Source organism: Camelus dromedarius, chromosome 29 (genome assembly GCF_036321535.1).
Source record: "Camelus dromedarius isolate mCamDro1 chromosome 29, mCamDro1.pat, whole genome shotgun sequence".
Classification (NCBI taxonomy): domain Eukaryota; kingdom Metazoa; phylum Chordata; class Mammalia; order Artiodactyla; family Camelidae; genus Camelus; species Camelus dromedarius.
Window position 1 is genome coordinate 22,180,105 of NC_087464.1, and position 22,965 is coordinate 22,203,069.

At 45.2% G+C, this 22,965-nt stretch overlaps 1 protein-coding gene across 5 annotated transcripts in view; it reads right to left on the reverse strand.

Moving 5' to 3' along the window:
• Positions 1–247: 247 nt before the first annotated feature.
• Positions 248–22,965, reverse strand: part of PEAK1 (pseudopodium enriched atypical kinase 1) — a 204,680-nt gene continuing 181,962 nt past the window's right edge. For all 5 annotated transcript variants that reach the window (XM_031440780.2, XM_031440779.2, XM_031440776.2 and 2 more), the window contains 2 exons: positions 22,126–22,871; positions 248–7,042 (listed from right to left, as the gene is read on the reverse strand). In XM_031440780.2, the coding sequence (XP_031296640.2) occupies positions 5,882–7,042; positions 22,126–22,871 (1,907 nt within the window). In that variant the 3' untranslated portion in view covers positions 248–5,881. The remainder of the gene's footprint in view (positions 7,043–22,125; positions 22,872–22,965) is intronic.

A 22,965-nucleotide genomic window follows, 5' to 3' on the forward strand; every position in this document is an offset into this window, starting at 1 on the left:
GGCGATCTCACATAGCAAACGCCCAGCCTCCTGAGCTCTGCGGGGAAGCCCTTTACTCTCTCTTGCGTGCCTAGTTTTCTCAGCCTAGGGAGGGAATGAAGAGAAAATACAGCCCAGGTCAGCAGGGAGGAGCATTCAAGAGGGCACACACCATGGGGTTAAGATGTACCCATGTCTGCAACCAACCACCCCTTCCCCGGAGCACGTCAACGTGGGAGAGTTGCTGTAAGGACAAGCGCTTGTCTGGTTTTTAGTGTATATGAAAATGAATTTATTTACATAGTAACATGATGCCACAGAGAATACAGCAAAGTACCACAGCAAACCAAAGGGCGGCGCCACCTGGTGACAGAGGGGACCTTTCATTGGTAGATTTATACAGCTCTGTAATATATAAGTAGAGAGGTGAAGCTCCAGGAAAGAGCAAAAGAAACAAGATTTTCAGAGAGAGCACGTGCAGAGCCATGGGGAATGAAAGAGTGGAATGAAGACCACCGTGATTCAAATCACCAAGAAGGACAACATCCTGTTCTGCTCCCATCTCACGCCAAAATGCCCGGCATATCACCAACAGAAAATCCCATCCCAGTGTGTTCAGACAAGCACCCCTTAAAACTGGTAAGGGAAGGGATAGCCAAGTCGTATTTGGTGCAAGTTTCCTGAAGCAGTGTGGTTTATCTTTCAGAAATGCTACCCTGAAGCCACAGGGCCGGTTCAACATTCAAGTTATCATGAGGGCGGACACACACATACTTTCCACACACTATTTGGGGCAAAGTGGGTTTTCCATAATATAATCTTTGTAGCAAAATATATGACTCTGTACTTCTGCTAGGTTAAAAAATGTCCAACCTCTTATGATTCCCTGAAACATTCTTGATTTAAAAAAAAAAACCATGGAGGCGCGTGGATGGGTACAGGTGAGTGGGAAAACATGTGATGGGATGTCCGGGAGGCGGGCGCCTGCAGCCCACTGAGGTGGGGGAAGCTTCTAGCAGTGGCTGATGCAAAAACCTACTCTAATTTCAAACAGCTGCAGAGAGGGGGTGTTTAACAGCTGTATAGCACCTTGTACATTCTGGGCACTTACAAATATTAAATGATGGTGATGATGAGTGGTAAACACCTTGGTAGGAAGGTTTATAAAAATGATTACAATTTGTTAAGAAATTTCCCAAGAGTTCTTTCAACAAATCTATTGAGACTACTACATCTCTTGAAAAAAAAAAAACCACCCTCAGCTCTCAGTATTATGTGCATATGGCATTCCCATGCTGTGGTTCCGGCAACAGTCACAGTCTTGTCAAGGGGAGAGGAAATATTTCCTTCTCCGTAAATACTGGGGAACTTTATAATCAAGGTTTCCACCATCATCTTTTTCTTTTCCCTTAATACACAAAATGGACTTTTTTTTTTTTTTTTTAAATAGGTGCTTTTTGAGAGTGGATTACTTCATCAGCTGAAAATTTGGATGTGGAATGTATGTGAATTCTCCTCCCATGGCATCTGTCATAGCTCAACCTCATCACCTTAGAAACATCAGGACAAAGAGACCTGATTTCTTTGGTATAATCTCTATCTCGGATCTTGCACTGTACCTCTTGTGCCTCCCCTTATGGCATCATTTTTGGTCCACGGGATCCCCACTCCAGGCGCTGCCGTCAGCACGGACAGCTGGGCCGCAGTGCACACTTCAAGAGTGGCACTTGGATTTGTCTCGGCACAGCACTTTGGGCCTTTGAGAATATGAGCTTCAATGAGGTAAAACTAACAACCCAGTTTCGTGGGCAGCCGTCCTGTTCACTCATTAGGCTGAACCAGAATTTTTAATCCTTATCAACTAGTGAGGGGAATAAAAAAAACATGTCAGAGTTGGCCCAGGGAGTCAAGTTCCTTTCCCTCCCTCTCCAAGTATGTTCATACTTTATGTATACACCTAGAATCATTTGGAATATAGTGCAGTATCTTAAGCTCATCCCAATTTCTGGGACTAGCCTGTATTTTTTTCAGATCACTGCTGGTAGCATCTAGGGAGAAGTCCATCTAGTTGCAGGTTATCAGCAAAACCAAGTCGGGTCACTTCCCAGCACCAAAGTATTCTTTGCCCAAATTTGGGGAGCTGAATGCAACCCTCCCACGTCCTACTACTTAGCAGGCCCCGGGAGATCTTCCACGGAAATGTTACAATGCTAGAAGCTTTGAAATACAATTTTTAGGTAGTTTAACTCCCAGGAATAGCGTTGATAATTCTAGAGGTTCAGACCTTTTGGCTTAGAGTTTTCCATGTTCACAAACTTATTCTGAGTTTGTAAGTAAAATGGGCCCCCACTGACAACGAAAGGCTCCTCAGTCTTAAAATCCTAATACACAGGTTTTACTTTGAGCCCCTCAACATCAGCAGGTCAGGGAGTGCGGGTGCCTGTGCCCGCTGCATACCTCACCCAGTTTACCTTCTGAGGACAAAACCTGAAACCCGCTGCCGGAGGCCTGGCTTCCGGTTCTAACAGCCCGGGGGCTGGAGGACCTCATTCACGATTCTCCTGTCATTGATTCCACAGGTTGCAATTGCTTTTTCCCATCCCTCTGTTACTCTCAATGAATTAGCCTCTGGGCACCACATCAGTGTACTTTACCAAAGGGGCCTCCTCACTAGCAAGGGAAGCCTCTCATAGCCCTGGTCCTCCCCGTGGAACACCAAATTCTCTTCCTTCCAGGACGAGGTCACCATGCTAACAAGGCACTCTGCTATACATTCAGTCTTGGTCTTGGCTACTCCGGCCAATGTCCTGTTTCTCTAGTACCCAAATGTGTACGAGAGATTATTCTTGCTCATGTGGCTTAAGGAAAGGTTCCGATAGCGGCTTAATTGTTCAAATTCTCGATATAAATGGAAGAATCTAGAATATAGACTTCAATAGAAGAGAAAAAATTCAATCAGTACTGAAGACAATAACTTGACATTACTTGAGAAAACTTAAAGTGCTACACTAGTCACAATCCAAAACTCATATATATATAAATATGTCTGTCTGTCTGTCTGTCAGGGTCTGAAGGTAGGATTCCTTTCCAACTGATGAATGAATTCAAAGTTCCTACTATAATTAAAATGGAAACGTAAAATGTTTGTGATAATACTAGACTAACTGAAATTCATTATTTTGGAAACTATTCTGAGGACCATCTGATGTACTACTTCTTGCCTAGAAACACAGTTATTTTGCCGATTCTGCTCCAACCTGTAACACCTTCTTCCCTCCCACCTTACGTTCCTCGGCCCTCACTCAGGCAACGATGAATCCAGCCACCCATCTCTGGGACGTGTGAGTCCCTTCTCTGACTAGCTGGCGTTCATCTTTTGCCCTTAACCAATCTAAATATGAAAACAGTACTAACTACATCTGATGTGAAGAGGTGCTCGGTTTACCAGTGCTGAAGATGATGGTAGTGGAAGGTGTCCATGCTTATAATACTATAGAGTTAAAATGAGAACTGGATCCAAGTCAAAACCAAAAAAGAGAAAGAAAAACAAAAAAAGGAAAACAGGGGTACCTAGAGAACAAACAGAGGGGCCAGGAGACATTCTTCATTAAATATGAAACCTCATTAAATAGTCAACATTCAAATTGACATGGCAAGGCACCACGAGAGTGACACTGAGAAAGTGTCTCAATACGCAAACCAGGGGAGGGAGGGGCGGGGGGGAGGGGCTGCAGAGGGAACGTGCTGGCTGCCACTTCAGTGTATCACCAGGCAGGGGGCTATGTGCACACGGGCTACGCTAAGGTGGACCAGGCACTGGCCGGCTAGGCCGGGTGCAGCCAGGTCGCAGGGCGCTGACAGAGAGGGGACTGCTGGCCCGCAGCGGCACGCCTGCTCTGTGGCCATTCCTAGGGGCAGAGAGAGCCCGCACTCTGGTTAGAGGAGCCAAGACTCTCTGTGGGCCAGCCAGCTCTCTTCCCTGGGAATCCTGTACTGCTGGCTGGGAGGACAGGGACATCCTCCATCTGGAGCCTCACATGTTCCATTATCTTAAAAAAAAAAAAAAAAGCACAATAAAATACATTCTTCTCCTTTCTTGATCCTCTTTGATATAGGTGAATCACATGAAAGGCTGTTAATAGCGTTAAAAGTTTAGAAATTTCCAAAAGGCCACTACTGTGCTACCTAAGTAATACTGCACAATCAGTCTTGGCTTTAATAAACTCTGCCCGGCTGTCTCACCGACTAGGTGCAGAGAGCACGTCTCTCAACCCTGCCACAGGTTGTTCCCCCGGAGGCCCGGCCTCTACTTCCAGCATGCGTGTGCATGCACACGGGCACACACGTGCACACACACTCACACTGTCTGAGTGTCTCTTGGGATCTCAAGGTTGAAGTAAACAGAGACTCACAGTTTTGAATAAAACACACGCGCGTGCACTCACACACACATACCCTGGTGGAAGGAACACTCATCTCTCAGCGCGAATATGTGCCAAGGGAAGAGGGGGAGGGTTTCTGTAGATATTGCTTCAGGTGGAGTTACAACATAAACACTGTATATACAGCTAAAAAAAAAATACAAAAATTGCACATACATCCATAGGAACGGAGCACAGACCCCACGTGTGGTGGACAGCCACCCACCTCAGCAATCCCCTGTGAGCTGTCCCCCTGAGCCACTGCGGAGAGTCATAAGGAGCAATGTGCCCGTGCAACTGAGAAGCAGCCTCTCTTGGAAAGGTCAGAATTCTGAGGAGGAGGTCAGCAGCCTCATCAGGGGCCTTCTCTCTGCCCCTGCCTCCCAGCCGTGCCATATCCTCCAAGGAGACACTAGAGCTCAGCTGACGGCCACTCATTCAGGGGTGTTGTCTACAGCACTTGGGAGGCTAGTTGACACTGGCTACCAATAGAAGGAAGCTGGCCAATTACTGCTCAGGGGGAAACCGTGACCCGGGCACCGCCAGCCTTGGCTGCCGACGGGGACAGCTCTGACAGTGATCTAAGAATGGTACTTGAAATTCTGCTCCCCTATGGCCCCTAGAGAACTGCACACACAAGAAAATCACCTCCTTCTGTCCTGCCAGCTATTTATAAAGTCTGAACTGCACCCCACCCTGCTGACGCATTGGTGACACCACCCTGGGTCAGCTCTGTAATGGGCCATAGTGGCCGATAAACCCAAACTTCATTGGCAAGGAGGGACCGAGCAGAGGTGAAGGAGAGTCAGGCAGTGGAGGCAGAGGGGGACTGTCAGGGTCGTCCTCCATGCAGTGCACACACTTATCGACAACAGAAATGAAAATGGGCTCGTGACCCAAGGGACGGGGTCTCTCCTTGTCCTTCTACTGCCTGCTGGGACAAAGGATACAGTCCCGGAGCCAAAATCGGGCTGATGCTAAGGATGGCAGTTTTCTCTGGTAAGACAGCCAGTTATGGATCCTTTCAAGGAAGAAAGTCTATTGGGAGAGCTTAGAGGATGGTAAGGACTGGTTAAATCTGCCTATTGCTAGTGAGAACAAATACGTGGTGTCAAAAAGACAGGTGATACTCAGAATTATGCAGGAATGGACCCAGCTCACTGAGTTCATCCCAAAGGAGCTGTCCCTTCAAGGACGCGTCTTCATTTCCCTGCATCTGTGGGACAGTCAGGGCGGAAGGTGCTCCAGTGGAAGGCAGCTGCATGTTTGTGCCGTTGACTTTCTGTAACGTTAAGACGGACTCAGCGTCTCACTGATTTGGAGCTGAGGATAATCTTTCTGAGTGGACTCATTTGTTCACGGATGGGGATGGAAAGCTTATCTTTCTTCTTTCCTTGAATTCTGTGTGAGTCCCAGGAAGGGGAAGTGTGTGGGCGACTTGAAGAAGGTGACAATGAAGTAAAACCAGCAACCAGGATACGCTAACGGGGCTGCAGGATTTTCACAATACAGCTGAGGGAGTCTGGAGTAGCAAAAGCCAAATACTGAGCACAAAGCCAGTCCTCAAGGCTGACGCCCCCATCCCTGTCCAGGGACTTCTCAGCAAACTTGATCATCAGCAGTGTTCGCTTGATGTCTAGCCAGTTCTGGAGCAGGGCGTTCCTCTGCATGGGGCTGGGGGAGGTGGTGAAAGTCTGGAAGAGATCTTCCCGCGGGCCCCAGAGCAGACACTGGAGGATGCCTTTGGCGTCGGAGATGAGGATCCGCTCAGAAGGGTTGGGATTCAGTAGGCAGCTGGCCAGCTGCTGCAGGCCCCGGGAATAGGGGGAGCGGAGCGGGATGCGGGGCAGGTCTGCTCGAGTGTATTCCTTCTCCTTCAGCTCTGGGTTCTCATCGAAGGGGTTGGGCAGGTGCAGCATCTCGTAGATGAGGATGCCTGTCTGGAACTCGTCGCACTTTTTATACTGGGTGGCGGTGATGATCTCTGGGGCTAGGCGGGACTGGTCCCGGAGGATCTCAGGGTCCACCAGATGGCTCTTCTGCTTGGCTTGAGAGAAGTTGCTGACTATGAGCCTTGTGGGACAAGATGAGGTGGGGCCAGGCTCTGCAGGCCCAAGGCCCTGGGTGGTTCCCCGGGGCCGGTGGTGGACAAGCAGCAGGTTCTCCAGGCGTAGGTCACAGTGAGTGACGTGGTAGGGTTTGAGGTGCTCCAGGCCGGAGCACAGCTGGAGCAGCAGCAGACACACTTGCCTCTCGTACGCATCAGGGTTCTTCCCATGCTGTGCCAGGGAGTCTCGCACAAAATCGGCCACGGTGAGACAGGGAACCTCTCTGGTGATGACCACCACGTGGCTTCTCTGCTTCCTGCTAACAACTGCCTGGCTTTCTCCGTGGGATGACTCCGCTTCGGAGCCGGGCTCTGGGCTTTTCCCATCAGTTTCCCCTTTCACCTCTTCCGTCGCTTCCATTTCATCCTCCTCCTCTTCGGGGGCATCAGGATCCTCCCAGGGAAGCAGACGGTTAGGAACTTCAGCAAGGAAGTGACCACAGTCTTGCTGGATGTTAAAGTGGACCGCCAGGCTCTGCCGCACGGCCAGGCTGTGATAATACTGCCGCGACTCTTTCGCTTTGCTCTTACAGATCTGAAAGAAGAAAGCAAAGAACACAATTTAAAGTGCACACTTTCATAACCAGCCTTATGGTCTGTAAAGAAGGGTCAACTGGAAGGTGACTGGTAGGAGTCTGGAGTGGCAAAAGCAACAGAGTTACAGTGAAGACACAGTGTTAGAGTCTAGTCTTCAGAAAGGGCTGGCCGTCCTGTGCTGAGGGACAGTAACAGTGGCAGTAACCACTTCTGTCTAAATGCTAGCACTTCATGTGTATTATCTCTAGTCCTTCCATTAATGCTTCAAAGCAGACTGAAGATCTAAGAGTTTAAAACAAACAAACAAAAAGGCCCGGGGCTACCAGTTTGCAGATCTAAGTCTGTCTAACACCAAAGTTCCCTCTTTTCACCACGCCTTGCCTCTCATCTAGAAAACTGAACAATGACAAAAAAATGACTTTCCACCTGCTTTCTGCAGAGGTTTACAGCCCAGACTTACACAGCAGCTCAATGAATGGCTCATAAAATAGGCCAGAATACCTTATTCTATCACTGGCCACGAGAGTGACATACAGTTGGCCTGGGTATTCCTAACTTCAGTGAATGTCGTTGTGATGGTCACAACTCAGGCACTCATGGCTCACTGGCAGGGTAGAGATAAAAGCTTGAGAGAATCATTGGTCTGATCTAGTCAGACCAAAGCCAACATTTCAATGAGGGGAGTCTGAGTTTTATGTCTCAACAGGCCTCAGGCCCAATATTCAGGCCTTTCAAAAAGAACTTTATTAAGTGGTTATGCATCAAGGAAGGGTTTTTTGATCAAAAACATTAGCTAAGAGTTCTACATACTAAAACAACGATTGTATTTAAAGGGTCTTAAAGGGTTAGAAAAGCAAAAGGTAAATAAAATCACCCCTAAAATGATTACCCTCATGATACGATATGGAGAAGCTGACAACGGAACCCTCAGGGGCCAACACTCATTCACAGGTCACAACAGCCTGGTCAGGACAGCTCCTCCAACCCTGGAACTGGGCACACATGGGCCACGCTTCCTCCCCAGCAGGAGCCTGACACCACATCTCAGAGACACCAAAGCCTCCCAGCAACAGGCCCTCTGTAGTGTTTGCGTTGCCCGTTTATTGCAGTGACGTAGAAAAGCAAATTTTAGAAAGCTTTTCTAGCCATTTCTGTTTAAACAGAAAAACGTACATTTTCTTAGGACGATGCTGATGGGTCCTCAGTTTGGAGAAACAGCATATTCTGATTTCCATTCAAATAGATACTTAAAAAAAAAAAAAGGATTAAAGGCAAAGGAGCCTAAGGGGAGGGGAGCACCCCTCTGGCATTTACTGTGTTGATACCTATTTATCAGTTAGAGACTCGACATGAGTGATCACTGCCACACACACAGTTGGGGGGAGAGAGAGACCTAAGAACAAGTTTCTTCAAGTCTTCTACCACCTACCAAATCAGTGTTGGGCCACACTAAGCATTTCTTCTTTAAGCAAACTTCTAGTCTTGAAACAGAGACATCCCTAGGCTGAGTTCAAGTTCAAACATGTATCTCTCAGTAAGTATTACCTTTGGAAAGCTCTCAAAGTCTCAGCACATGCAGTATAATATATAATCCTACATGCTCGTCAATCACAACATGAACTCTTTCTATACTGTACTGTTGGCAATATTTCATATTTATGTGTCACCGGGTATTTAAAAATCCCATACTAGTCATCACTTGGTTGTACAGGAGGTGGATCCAGGACATGGCACCATTAACCTCTTTTCCAGTTATAATAATTTGCTCACTGTCACACTGCCTGCTGGAATGGAAGTTCAAAGATCCCAACTCTTCAGTCTTTGAAAAGTCAATCAAGTACCACTGAGTTTAGCTGAATGAGACTGTGTAGTTAAACTCTAGCTGTCACACTGTAGAAAGGACACTCACCAAGGACCTGAGAGGCCTGGCATTTAGTCCTGCTACTAGGTGTGTAACCTTGGGCTTTTCTCTGGGTCCCAGTCTCCGTAATAAAGGAGACAATATAAAAAACACTGAAACCTACTTCACAAGGCAGTTGTGAGGATCAAATGAGCTCAAGTACATAGGGCATACCTGTAAAGTACAAAGCTGTACAAATAAAACACTGATAATGATGAAAACAATCAGCAACTTGTAAATGTTAAAAGTGACACATTAAAGAATCCTCATATTTTTTTTCAAACAAAGAGAGCAAGACAGAAAAATGCATCTTTCTTTTGAGTCTGAGAGCCACTTGCCCCAGCAGTGAGGCTCTCTGACCGTGGGTTTCCAGAGGCAGCTAAAGAGGGACCGTTAAAGTTCCACACCTCCAAGCCAGGTCGGCCCTGCCACACAAGTCAAGGTCAGCAGCATGTTCTGATCCAAGACAGGCCAACTCAAGGCTAAGAGAGAGAGGACTGTTTTGTCAAGACTGCAGTTTTCACTATGCCAAGTTGCACTGAAAAAAAATTGTCACCTTGCGGTTTGGCAGGAAAAACGGAGAAGATATTCTAATAGTGGTTACTATTCTAATCGTATCTACACACGCGCGCACACACACATTTTTATAAGATATTCTAGAGCTCTGTGAGTAGATAAGAACATGGATACTACAACAAGAATTTATGTTTAGCTTCACAGATTAACTTGAGATAAAGGTTCAAAGTGATTTATGAAGAAGGCATGATAAATTGTTTGGTCATTTTGGATGCTCAGAAGGAAAATGGTCTGCCTAGATAGCCAAGGTGAGCGGACAACACTTCCTTATCTCTTCATCTTACAGTATGTAGACAGGCTGAAGAATGATGGGTCACTCTAGATGTAAAGGCAAAGGAAAAAGGGAGAAGATGGGAGTGCGAAAGAAGAAAACAAAATACTAGGGCTTTTAATTGACTCATAACCATGAAAACAGTTCCATCCAAAACACAGACCTATGGAGATTTCCATAATAGGATTTCTCACATGATGAGTATCTCATAAATCTTTATTATGAAGTCTGGGATGATGTTAATTTAGGTAGGAGTATTACATTATTCTATGCACCACATAGTAGCCATTTTTCAAATATTAATAACTTGACTCCTTTAGTTTTTAAAAAAACTCAAAATGATCTGACTTCGGATGATAAATTTCTAGTCCAAAAGTCATTTCAGAAAACAAGCCACTCTTTCCAGAACAAACGGACAGGGCTCTTCCTGCTGGCAGATGTTTTCCCTTCTCCCCTTACTCAGTATTTTCTCCACCAGAGATCAAAGAACCTACTTCCTGGCCTCCCATTTTTCATTTATCTTTCTTGAAAGGAATCCGCATTCCTTCCCTACTGGAGGAACCTCAAGACAGATTCCATTCTCCAAGAAGAATGATTTCCACAGGACCCCTAGGCACAGCAGAATTCTGAAATAGGAACAAAACTGGAGCTGGAACGGTCCCAAATCTTCATGTAAGATCCCCCTTTTTCATTGGGCGAAAAATCATCTCGTATTTGTTTTGACTACATATGGGAAAGCCTATTTAAAATGCTGCCAGTATAGGCCGACTCTGTTCTGTCTACGTTTTCTGGATGGGAAGAAAAGCCCCAGGAGAGCCTGGACCACAGTGACACTAGAGGGGGCTGCAACACTAGCATCTAGGAGTTGTGTATATGGAAACCGCAGCAAGAGAACACAACCGGGCTGCTGAAGGGTGAATCCCGTAAAACACGCCACTGCTTCTCTTTATGGACAGGGTCTTGCTTCTGTGAAGGTGGCAATGCCAAATTCATGCCCAGGGAACGCTTCACGTGAAGAGCACAGGCAGGAAGGAAGGCCCCTCTCGGGCACGGTGACCCTGCCTGCCAGCCCACGCCCACTCACAAGGCAGGCCTTCCTTCCCCACAGGAAGCCGGAGGAGCATCAGAAGGGACGGCAGCCGGCTGGTGGCCCCACACCCACAGATGCGGAGAACACACGGTCACAAAAACAGGCCTGAGGGAAACTGAGTGCTTGTCTACGTTAATAAAGATGAGCGAAGACAGAGCAGGGGAAGAAGAAATATTGATTCCCACCAACTGAGCAGTCAGACAAGTATCTGATGGCCCCTCAGCACGTCCTGTCTGAAGGGCACGACAACCGGAAGCAATCCGGCCAGAGCCCCCAGGTGCAGTGGGGTGTGGGCTCCTGAACCGCTGATAAATCGTTTGTTGGAAAATGGGGGGGGGGAAATGCTTCCAGAATCAGAACCACATTACTCTCTCCTGAGACCTCCTTAGACCCAGGTCAAAGCACAGAACACTTAACACAAGTCCGATCCCAGTGGGGAAACAGAGCTGACAATGGTTCCTCATATGCAAACTGACAAGTTTAATTCCAAACATTCATTTCAATGCAGGGGCTCATTTTCCGTGTTGCTCATGGCAACTACTCTGCATACCTTTGAGGTAAATTTGCCATTATAAAGCACTTAAATGTTTGTTATAATAATCTCAACCTAGATAGCTAACTTTCAAATTAAAAGTAGACTGTGGGGTGCTTTGACTGTGAAGCCTCATTAAAAGCAGCCAGGAAGACGAAGACCGCATTATGTGTCTGATACTCCCGACCCTTTCAGAATGCCCCCACTGCCTGGGACCTGCAAAGAGAGGGGACACCTTGCTGCCCTCAGTACTGGGGAGCGGAACAGATACCCAGTTTAAGGGAACAGAGGGGGAAAGGTGGACATCTGGTAAAACAGGATGGCATGGCTATGGAATAAATCACTTGTTGAATGCAGGGTGGTGTTACCCATTCTTTCTTGACTCTCCCTCCCAAAGGCTCCTTGAAATGCCAGTGCTGGGAGTGGGGTCAGCCGGGGGTGGAGCTTGCTCTCTCTTTTCTCATTGACACACTCCCCTCACCAAGCTCATGGTTGCAACCATTAAGCTAGACTGCTTACTATACACCTGCAACCCAAACCTGCCTCTGAGCTGCCGGCTTACCTACACAATGGCCTAGTTGATGTCTCTCCACAAACGCCCCGTCCTACAGATAAACACCTTAAACTCAACATAACCAAACCTGAACTTTTCCCCACCAGATTCCTTGTTCTTCTAGCACTCCCTTCCTTGGTAAATGGCTCTGTTATCTGTCCCAACATCGGGATGAGACACCAGGCTCACTCTGGCTTTCTCCTCCATCTTCATTCCCTACATCTAGTTACTTACCAGCTTCTATTGACTTTGTTCCCAAATAACTTACAAATTATCCTCTTATCTCCAGCTCTGTGGCTACCATTAGGACTTGCTCGTCAAGTACAAAAGATTGCCAACTGGTCTCCCTGCCTCTCACATGATTCCCCTCAAATACACCTTCCACATGGCCACCAGAGCCACCTCTCAGAAAGAAAAACGGAGTAAACTTTTCAGCGGTTCCCCATGATCTTCACAGGATCAAATCCTGGCCTGGCCTCCCTTTTCAGACTTATTTTTCACCTCTCTTCTCCTTTTGCCACATTGATCTACCTGCAGCCAGAGCCCTACTCCTCCCCTCCGGGCGTTCTCTCCGATTACAGCTTCTCTTCACCTCTCATCCGCCTGAGGGATTCCCACTTATTTTTTTCAATGCTCTCTCATGTGTCACTCCTAGCAAAGGGGAAAAGTTCTAAATGCCTTAAACAACCTTTCTGTGTTGCATCTACATCTCATATACACATCTCTGTGACTACAGGCATCACATTTTGTCTGTCTTAACAGTAGATATTTGTATCTTCAGGGCCCAGCACAGAGCAAGGCTCCTAGCGCCTGCTCAGTATGTCTGTACAAATATGGAGAAAGGTGATATCTGACCTGGTGTGGCTACAGGGCTTATTGGCTCAGAGCAGCTAGAATATATGAACAGCTTTCATGAAACAGACGGAAGTTGGCAAGGTGATGGGGAAGGGGCAACGGCAGACAAATCTGAGTAATAGACACGCATAACCTGACTGTGCGAATGAGTGAAACTGGGATGAAGGCTAGCTGCGGGGCCCAGACTGCCCTGGAGGCTCAGGGGTTTTGTACTGCACAAAACTACGTAAAACGACATTGCTCTTCATCATTCCATTCAATTTTCTCTTTTCCCCAAAGAAAGTAATAATTGCACAAGAAAAGACTCTTCAAAAATATCCCGCACTAGCTTTTAGTTTCCCATGATAGGCCCAGGTGGCCTAGGATGCCTTCAGCCTACTTCCACTTTCTCAGAGGGGCTCTCACTTCTGGCTCCCACTCAGCACTTTACAGCACCTCAGTGAGCCTCCAGCGAGGTGGATGTTTAGGGAATGACCTGTAGGGGGCAGAAGTGAGAAACACTGCAGATCACACAGGACACCAGCTGTGCTACTTTGCCACACTGCCCCAAAGCACAACTGTATGTGGGAAAGAGGATAGGATGAAAACCGGCAAATCCTAAATTGATATCCACTCTTCGGGACAGCCTCACTCTAAGAATACAGGCTGATCACCGACTGACCTCAATTCCTTGATCGGCCTTGGAGGAGTATTGCTTTACTCGCCGCTGCAGAGCTAAGGCCCACACACACCCAGTGCTGTTACAGATACATTCCAAATGGATTAAGTATTTGATATATAAATGCCGTCTGTGCCCCAAGGACTCAGAACTCCATGCTGTAGGAATCTGCCATGAGACCAGTCAGCTAGGCCAGGCAATTTACAGCTTGAATTGCTGCAAAAATATTCACATGCCCAAAAAACATTTGGAATCCAGAAGAGAAATTCAAGAAGTCAACTGCAGATTTCCCTATTTCACTTGTGATTTGTACACATCAAAATCTTTTTATGCTTTCAGTCAGCATGTGGGTCAAAAGAAAGTCACTTGTGTTCCTGAGCCAGTAATTTAGGCTGGCAGAATGACACTACACTACACTACACAACACACTAAAGAAACTGAGGTACAGAGCAGTTCAATAACCAGCTGAGGGCCCAGAGTAGGAATTTGATTAATTTGAACCCCAACTTATAATTCCCTCCTATGTCCTCTCACCTCATTAATTAAAGTCATGGCTGTCCTTTCCCACTAGGCAATTTATTTTGATTCTAGGTTTACATGAGTACCCCACCCTCTCCTTCTACACCAATTCCCAAGTGAGACTTTAAGGCACTTTTTCATGCATTCAGCTCTGGAATGAGGTGGACACTGACCTAGGATGGCTATGAGTAAGCACAGCTGGCTGCTGATTGGTCGCTTTCCGTGAAGCTTCAACGTTGGGTAGATTTGTGTTGAACTATGAAAGTGAAAGTGGTTCCCCCTCCATAGTTTCTCCCTTGTCACCAAGCCAGTAATTAACTGCCTGAGTCTACAGTCTGAGCTACTTGTAAATTCCTACCAATCACAGCTATTCCTATTAATGCTTTTTCATTTAGTGTCTTGCTTCCTCAGCATCCACCCAAATGAGATCAATGGAGACTCTGGAGTCAAAATGCAGTAAAAGATGCTGGTCTCCACAGTTCACCTCTACTTTATTACAAGCTTTTAACAAGATTCTTGGCACAGCTGGAAGAAAAGAAGCCGCCCCACTGCGGTAAGAGGGAGTGTACATCCTCACTGAGCTCTGTGTGCTCTATCCCTGAGAACGGAGACCAGGGCTGCTTTAAACAGACAAGACACCTACTACCACCAAGTTGGAACTGTTGGAAAAATAAGTCAGAAATGTATAATTTTTTCTTATTTTCACCATCTTCTTCAAAGTAATTTCATCAAATTTCTTATGTAGTCTCACACAACAGCATTTGTTATAAAACGATCTCATGACAACAGTGAAAAAAAGAATGTCCCACTGAGACTGGGTCATAATTTCTACCAACTGTCTATCCTGCTTCTGGGCAAAAGGCTGCCATTTGTCCATCCAGGGATAACACTGAGGCACAGCAGGGCAAATCGACGGACTCGGGTATGATAAAGTTCCACATAGGAATCGGGAAGTGGCCTGCCATGAAGCTGGTGACACTGTGCAAACAGAATTGTTCCTCTTGGTTCTGTTTCTTCCTGTATAGAATGATGAAGGCCTGCCCTTCTAAAGTTGACTCGAGTCTACTTTGAAGATTATGCGTTTGGTCCGTGGCTACCCAGATTCCTTGAAGGGGGAGAAAGCAAGGTGGATTTTATTTAGAGTAGGGAAGTTAAAGGCTGGAGGCCAGCCAACATGCAGCCACAGAGACAAACGGTCCCATTTACTGGGAGGTGGCGCACAAAATGGTGATGGGGGATAAAAGGAGACATGAATGAGGCAGAAACAGGGGTTGAAGGTTAAATACAGCTAGGAATCAGTTTGGCCTTTCACCAAACACTTAAATACAGGCTGTGCTCACGGGCCCTGCAGCTTCCTCATTCCACACTCCCACTAACTCACTGCATCTGACAGCCCCTCGCACTATTACCAAGGTGGTTTTTTTTTTTTTTTTTTTGAGGTTCACCAGGGAATGAACTCCTGGACCCTGACTCTGTCTTGTCCTTTGCTACATCTTTTCCAGATTCTCCTGCCTTGGGTCACTTAGATATGGGAGCTTTCCCCCAATTTGCAGATTCTGCTACTATAGTATCATATATTTCCACAGTTTGAACTAAATCAAGTTTATCAGAGGACTTGGTAAACTTGACCTCTCTTCTGAGTACCAAACCCACATTTTTAATCCGACTAGGTTTTCTCTTGACTTGGCTGTCCCATAGGCATGCACCACAGAGAGCTCATCTTTCTGGCTTTTTGGATTCATACTTCAGTTAATGACATCACCATCCTCCTGGGGTTGCTCCTCCTGGAAGTTTCAGCATCACTGCCCTCGTCCTACATGCAGCCACTCACCAGACACGGTCTCCTGACTCCGTGCACTGCACTCACCACCAAGAATGGCGTGAAGTGGACACCAGAGGCCCTTTTCTATCAGCCCTGAGACCAGTGTGAACAATGACTTCTTTCATTTATTAATCTTTATTCCTCTTTCCATTCCACAGACAGCTCTGGGCTTTCATTATAACCTGTCCCGTTTAAGAGCGGTTTATACTTTGTCTTCCCCACTGGAATACATGCTCCTTGAGGGAAGCCTTCTGTCTTATTCACATGAACTTCAGTAAACTCACACAGATATCACAGTGTTTTATACAGTAAATGTTTACTAAAAGGTCAAGAAATATTTATTGAATGCCTACTGTGTACACAAAATTATATTAGACAGTGTATAATGCTAACTAATGCTAAGAATATTAGATTAATACTACCGAAAGGTTATAAGGATTAGTAAGCCATGGTGCCTGCCATGGGGAAGCCTGAGTGTAATAGTGTGGGGGGGGGTATGTCAGTTTAATTGTATGATGGTAGTGTCATACGAGGGTATAACTGTACCATGACAGAGAAAGCTGTGATAGAAAAATGCACCAGGTACAGAGCAGGTACACGAGAGGAACTGTCAACACGTTCTCAGAAAATCAGAGAAGAAAACTCACAGAGCTGGATTCTTTAGGAAAACACAGGAACCTTCTAGGCACCTGAGAAGGGAGAGTGGAGGAATGAACAGCTACCACTGACTGAGTGCTCACTTTGCACCAAATGACGCTCTGAGCACTGTACACATCTCTACATGCACACTGACTCTTGTGATCTTTCACAATGGCTTTAAGAAGAATGAAGCATTTTCTCCATTTTACAGATAAAGACACTGTAAGGCTTGGAAAAGGCAAGTAACTGGGCCAAGGTAACAAAGCTAAGGAGCTGCTACGGCACAAATTTAAACCCAGGTCTGTCTGACTTAGTTCAAATTCTTAACCACTATGTCAACAGTCTACAAACACTGTGTGTAGGAACCACCTGGGGGTGCTTCCTAATAATGCAGTCACCCAGGCCCCCCTTCTAGAGATGCGGATTTTGTAGGCATGGGACGGGATCGAGGGAACTACATTTTTCACGAGGACCCCTGAAGGTGATTCTGAAATAGGTCACTTGCAGACAACAGTGCTCTTCCCAGAAGAGCAGTCCAGAGGGAGGAGCTAGTGTGAAACAGGAGCTGTTTATAATTGTATTTAGAGGGTGCGACTACAGAGATGAATAACTAAGCATACTTGCCTTCAAAAAGCGCAGTGTCAAATGACCCAAGATCTCCAATTCCTTAGTTTTTTCATTTAAACGACATTATGACAACTTTTTATAAACAAAATAAAAATCGCCTCTAACCATCAGCTCTAACATAGAAATTATGTGCTTGTCACCAATTCATAGGTCAAGCTACGATCATAGTGTTTAGCATTCTGCTATTTTCATGTGACATTTTACGAAAAATGTTTTCCATGATTTTACATAGTCTGCATAATGACCATTTTTAATGGCTGCCAACAGTCCATCGGGTTGATGTACCATAATTTATTAAATTGTTTCCTTAGTATCAGGTACTTAATTTGTTTCCAATTTTTGGCAGTGCTAAAATTTTGGTGGATTGTAACATACAGTAGCTTTCTCTCATAATATTAAGGAAAGATGTTTATGTCTTTGAAGTAATGAGAAAGAAAATATCTAAGTGCAGAACCTACCAAAATACGCTCCGGCTAGTGCCTAATATTAACGAAGAATAATAGTGAGTGACTGAAAGAATGCTGAGAAGTAATTTTCCATTATTGTTAAGAACAATAATGCATTATTTTACTGCCTTTTATATGCACTTTATAGTTTATAAAGGCAATTTCACTACATAAACACATGTATATAACAGCCCTACGAGGTAGTTAGGGTCGTGAGTATCCATTCATGTGAAAATCAAGAGAGGTGACATGACTTGCTTGGGAATACACAACCTTAGACTCAGAATTTGGACCCATGTCAGCTGACTCCAAATCTACTTTTCTGTATTCTGTGTTGTGATCTTCTTTTAATTTAAGACCAATAAAAAATAATGAAGCTATTCACACTGAATGAAAAACAGAATAAAGCTATGGACTGAACTGTGTCTTCCCAAGATTCATATGTCAAAGCCCCAACCCGCAATGTGACATACTCTCCACACCTCCCACCCCCAAGCCCTTACATGAGGAGAGAAGGTGGCTGTCTACAAGCCAGGAAAAGAATCCTCCTTTGCAGTCTCTGGAACTGGGGGAAAATTTAAGCCGTTCGTTCTCTAGTATTTTGTTGAGGCAGCCCAAGCTGAGTAAGACTAAGAGTAAGATTCTGTTACTGAGAAGTGGGTAATAAACACCCCAAAATGTAGGGCTTTGGAATTGGGTGGAAGCTGGAAGAGTATTAAGATGTATGACAGAAAAAGTCCAGACACTCATGAACAGACTGTTGCTAGAAAGAAGGATATTAAGGGTGATTCTAGTGATGTCTCAGACAGAAATGAGGAACATTAATTTAGAAATTAGAAAATGGGGAGCTTTCTTATAAAATGGCAAAAAAAAAAACTTGACTAAACTATGTTTTAGTATTTGTGGAAGGAAGAAGTTGTAAGCAATGAAACTGGATACTTAGCTGAGAGATTTCTAAACAAAGTGTTAAAGGAATGAATGGTTTGTTTCTGCCCAATTGCTTGTAGGAAAGTGCAAAGGGAGAGAGAAGCAATTGTTAAGCAGAAAGGAACCAGAGCTTGAAGATTTGGAAAACTCTCAGCCTAGCCACATTGCAAGAGATGAAAAAGTTTGTTCTAAAGAGGATACTGAGGGTGTAACAGAACAAGTTTGATAAAGAGGCTGCAGTGTGACTCATGGACTTAATCTGCCATCTCAGCAGAAGCTAGAAATAGAGATGAGATTATACCAGCAAAGGCACTGTCAGTCTGAACTACAGAGATAGAGAAAGCTGGGTGGAATGAAGGAAGGCTGTTGGACTTCTTGGATTCTACAGGACTGGACCACAGAGCTATTCAGCTGTGAAAGTGCACTATTCTTCAAGGAAAGGGAAGAATGACGCTGAGGGTGTTTCAGAGATCATCACAGGGCTGCTATTCCCACGACAGGCCCAGAGGCAAGGCTGTTTCCTTCTGGGTTTCAAAGGGCAGGACTGTCTTTCCAAACTGGGAAGGCAGGAGGACCCTGCCCAGTGAGTGTCTCAAGGGTAGGCTGCCCTGACAGAGAGTCATGTGGGTGGGCCCCTACAAAGAGCCAAAGGATCAGGGAGCCCAGCTGAGCCATGGGGGTGATGCTGCCACCTCACTGGGCCTGGAGGGCAGAGTACTGAATCAAAGAGGATTATTCTTGAGCCTTAATATCTAATGGAATTTGCTTTGCAAGGATTTGGACTTGCTCAGGACCCATCATCCCTCCCTTCTTTCTGGTTTCTCCCTTTTAGAATGGGATTATCTACCCTATGCTTGTCCCATTGTATTTTGGAAGTGACTAGTTTCACAGGTTCACATCTGAGAGGAAATCTGCCTCAGGATTAATCAGATCTTGAGTTTCACCCATCTGATTTAGATGATATTTGGATGAGGCTTTGGATTTCAGACTTTAGGGTTGATGCTGGAATGAGTTAAGACCTTTGGGGCTGTTGGGATGGACTGAATACATTTTGTATGATAATGGCATGAATTTCTGGGGGCGGGGCAGGGGCAGAATGCTATGAACTGAATTGTGAACCCCCAAAATTCATATGTTGAAGTGCTAACCGCTACTGTGATTATATTTGGAGACAGGGCCTACAAAGAGGTAATTAAGGTTAAATGAGGTCACAAGGGTGGGGCCCTGATATGGATTAGTGTCCTAAGAAGAGAAACTGGAAAGCCCCCACTCCCCTTAGCCATGTGAGGACCTATATAGGGAAAAGGCAGCCATCTACAAGCCAGAAAGAGAGCCCTTGCCAGAAGCTAAATCAGCTGGAACCTTGATCTTGGACTTTCCAGCATCCAGAACGGTGAGAAAATAAATTTATGTTGTTTAAGCCAACTAGTCTATAGTATGCTGTTATGGCAGCCCGAGCCAACTGAGACGACACCCAAAGTAAAGATCTTAGCACTCTATTACTGCAGTGCATTTAGTATTTAAGGGGTAGTATCCTTTGGCTTTCAAATTATTAAACTCTAGCACTGACTTCCTTTTACAACATTTTAAAAGACCTCTTAGTCTCTTCAAGAGACAGTCACATCTGTTAGCCTACTCTAAATTCCATTAGTAGGGAAAGGGATATTTTAAGAAGACAAACAGTAAAAAGCAGTTTGTGTGAGCCAACTGCTGGTCTTTTTTCCTCATCTCTGCAAAGGTAAGGTTCACAGTGTCCTAGTAGTTTATTCCTTTAAGGTTGTACTATCAATTAGGTACTTCTAGAAACACCCAGAGGGCCTTCAAAGAGACATTTATATTCGCCATTTAGTGTAAAACATCCTTTCCCAAACCTGCCAACAGCTCCCAGTATGTAACCACTTGCCACCTGTTCTTTGGAGATTGCTTTTGCATCATTACAAGCAAAGAAATCGATACCAGACCATTGATTTGGGAAAGAGACAAGATTGCACAGCAATAATACATAAAGTTAGCCAAGCCCTACTTCTCAGATGTTTTGAAAGAACAGATAGTTCAATGTTTCTTTCTGAAACAGGTACTCATTCTGCATTGGCGATCTTGTAGCAATAAATAAAGGCCCAAGATAGATGAGGTCCCATAACCCCAACTGGTATAACAGCTCTTGAATACTACACAGAATTTCAAAATGCCTTTCTAGACTCAACAGCAATGTATTAACTCGAATCTAGATCCTCTCTCTGCAGTTTACCGCTCAGTTTAATTTAAGAAGTGTGCGCTGGGGCACAGGGTCACTCTGTGAGTGCTGCCAGACCGTGAGGTGACACAGGCGCTGCCACTGCAGACAGCGGCCAGCTGAAGGTCTGGTCCAAATACATACACTGCGTCTTGATAGACAGGTAAGGCCAATTGCTTACTTTATCTGTTAATTTACCAAGACACCACCTGGTCTTTCTAAGCCGAATTAACATGTACAAGTCATTTGGATATGTTAGTTGGTTTTGAACCAGGACTAGAATCAGTAAAAAAGGACTATGGGAACAGGGAACATCACCTTAAGTTTACAAAGAGCTTTATGTTTTTAGACTCTTTCACATGCATTATCTCACTTGATCCTGACCTCAAACCCACAAAGTAGATGGATCATCATTGTAAACATCTGAAAGAGGAGGAAATTGAGGCTCAAAGATTGTTACTGTCTTCAAGTAATCCAGGGAAGGAGCTAAGGGATAGTGAAAGAAGTGAGTACTTATCAGAGACGTTCTGTTCACTTTTAGTCAAACAGCCCCATGAGATAGGTTCCGTTCTTATCCCTTTTTAAAGCTGAGGAAATTGAGACTCAGAGTGGCAACTTGCAATAGAACTACTAAGTGGCTTTGAACCCAGATCTTTTGGACATCAAAGCCCATGCTTTATTTATTATACTGGATTGGGCCTATGGCTTGCTGCTACAGTGAATGTAACTGCACAAGAATTCTTGATGTTAACAGTTTTAGCCCTCTTAAAGAAGTGGGCTCTCTGGAATGGGTGACAGACATTTAAGAAATCAACCTGTGACATACGGGACAGAGTGGAGTCAGAGAGATCTGTGGTGAAATCCTGGCTCTACTTACTGCTAGCTGTGTGACCCTAAGCTTTATTTTCTTATCTGTCAAATGGATAAGACATGAAGTCTTTGTGACGATTACAATATACAACACTTAAAAAGTTCCCAATAAAAATATTGGTTACCTTCCAAGCAGAGGAGTTAGAAAACAAGGCGACAAGGGTCTCTTATTTGCCAGAGAATAGAGACAGAAACAGAGTGGAAGGAACATAACAGATCTCATTTGTACAGGGAACCGTTGCAAACGACCACAGCTCAAGGGCTACCTACTTTAAGAAGAATTATTTGGCATCTAGAGTCTGGGTTAAGGCTCTTCTAAGCTGCCTCAGAATTCTGTTTACCTCTGTCTTCGCACTCAGTATACTGTGTAATAGGTCTGTCTCTTTACATCTGTTAGCTCCCCTAGGTAATGAGTTCATCTCCTTTTTACAATATCTGGTGTAAGGTGGATACTCAGTGAGTTTTTGCTGAATGGAGGAATGAAGAGAAAAAAAAGAAAAAAGAGCCATCTCAGTGACAGTGTGTTGGAGAAGCTTAAAATCAGATTGATAATACTTTCTTACCTTGACTGCGTAGTTATTAAGGGGATCTTTTGCATACGAAGCTGTGTAGTAAACGGCATCGCCTGCCTCACAACACGGCTTGTCACTGGTTAGCCTGAAGTCTGACCAGCTGTCCACCCCAAAACGGAGCTGGTCTTTCTGCCCAGCCATGAAGAGGTCTTCACATTTGACAGCCAGTTTCTTCAAAGCATCTGTATGAAGGCTTCGGATTTTACACACTACTTCTTCACGATTCTCAAGTCCTCGATAAAGTGCTTGTCTTTGTGGCTTCTGGATGCCTCGGCCCTGTCTGCAAGAGGGACCACGCCGGCTGGACAGGGACTCTGTGCTATTGGAAAATCTATCTTTAATACTGAGAGTGGTTAAGCTGGAGATGCTGTTTGCTGCTGAGGGCACAGGTCGCTCCTTGTGCAAAGGTCTCTCCAAGGAGTCATAAGACTCAACGTCCAGCCCCTTGAGTTCAGAACTGATTGAAGAGCCAGCACTGCTGGCATCCCAGTTGGGGTCGATATCGTAGGTGGGATTAGCCATGACGCAAAGAGTAGTTTCCAGGCATTTTTGGAGGTCTCTGGAGACTGGCTCTGTATTGGCTCTTATGATCATTTTCTTTGGCAGTGGGGGTGGTGTAAGTTGAGGAGCATTAGGTGTTTCTTGGTCTGTTTTCCCACCAAAGGCAATGGCATCATCCAAAGCTCCCTTAGGCTGCCGTGGATGCTTGGGAGGTATCATGGCTGCTCTAGATTGCCCTGTATTGTTTTAAAAGAAAGAAAGAAAGAAAGAGTAAAGAATAAGTAAGTTTTCATTCTTGTTACATAACTGAAACTTAAGCAGAAATAAGAG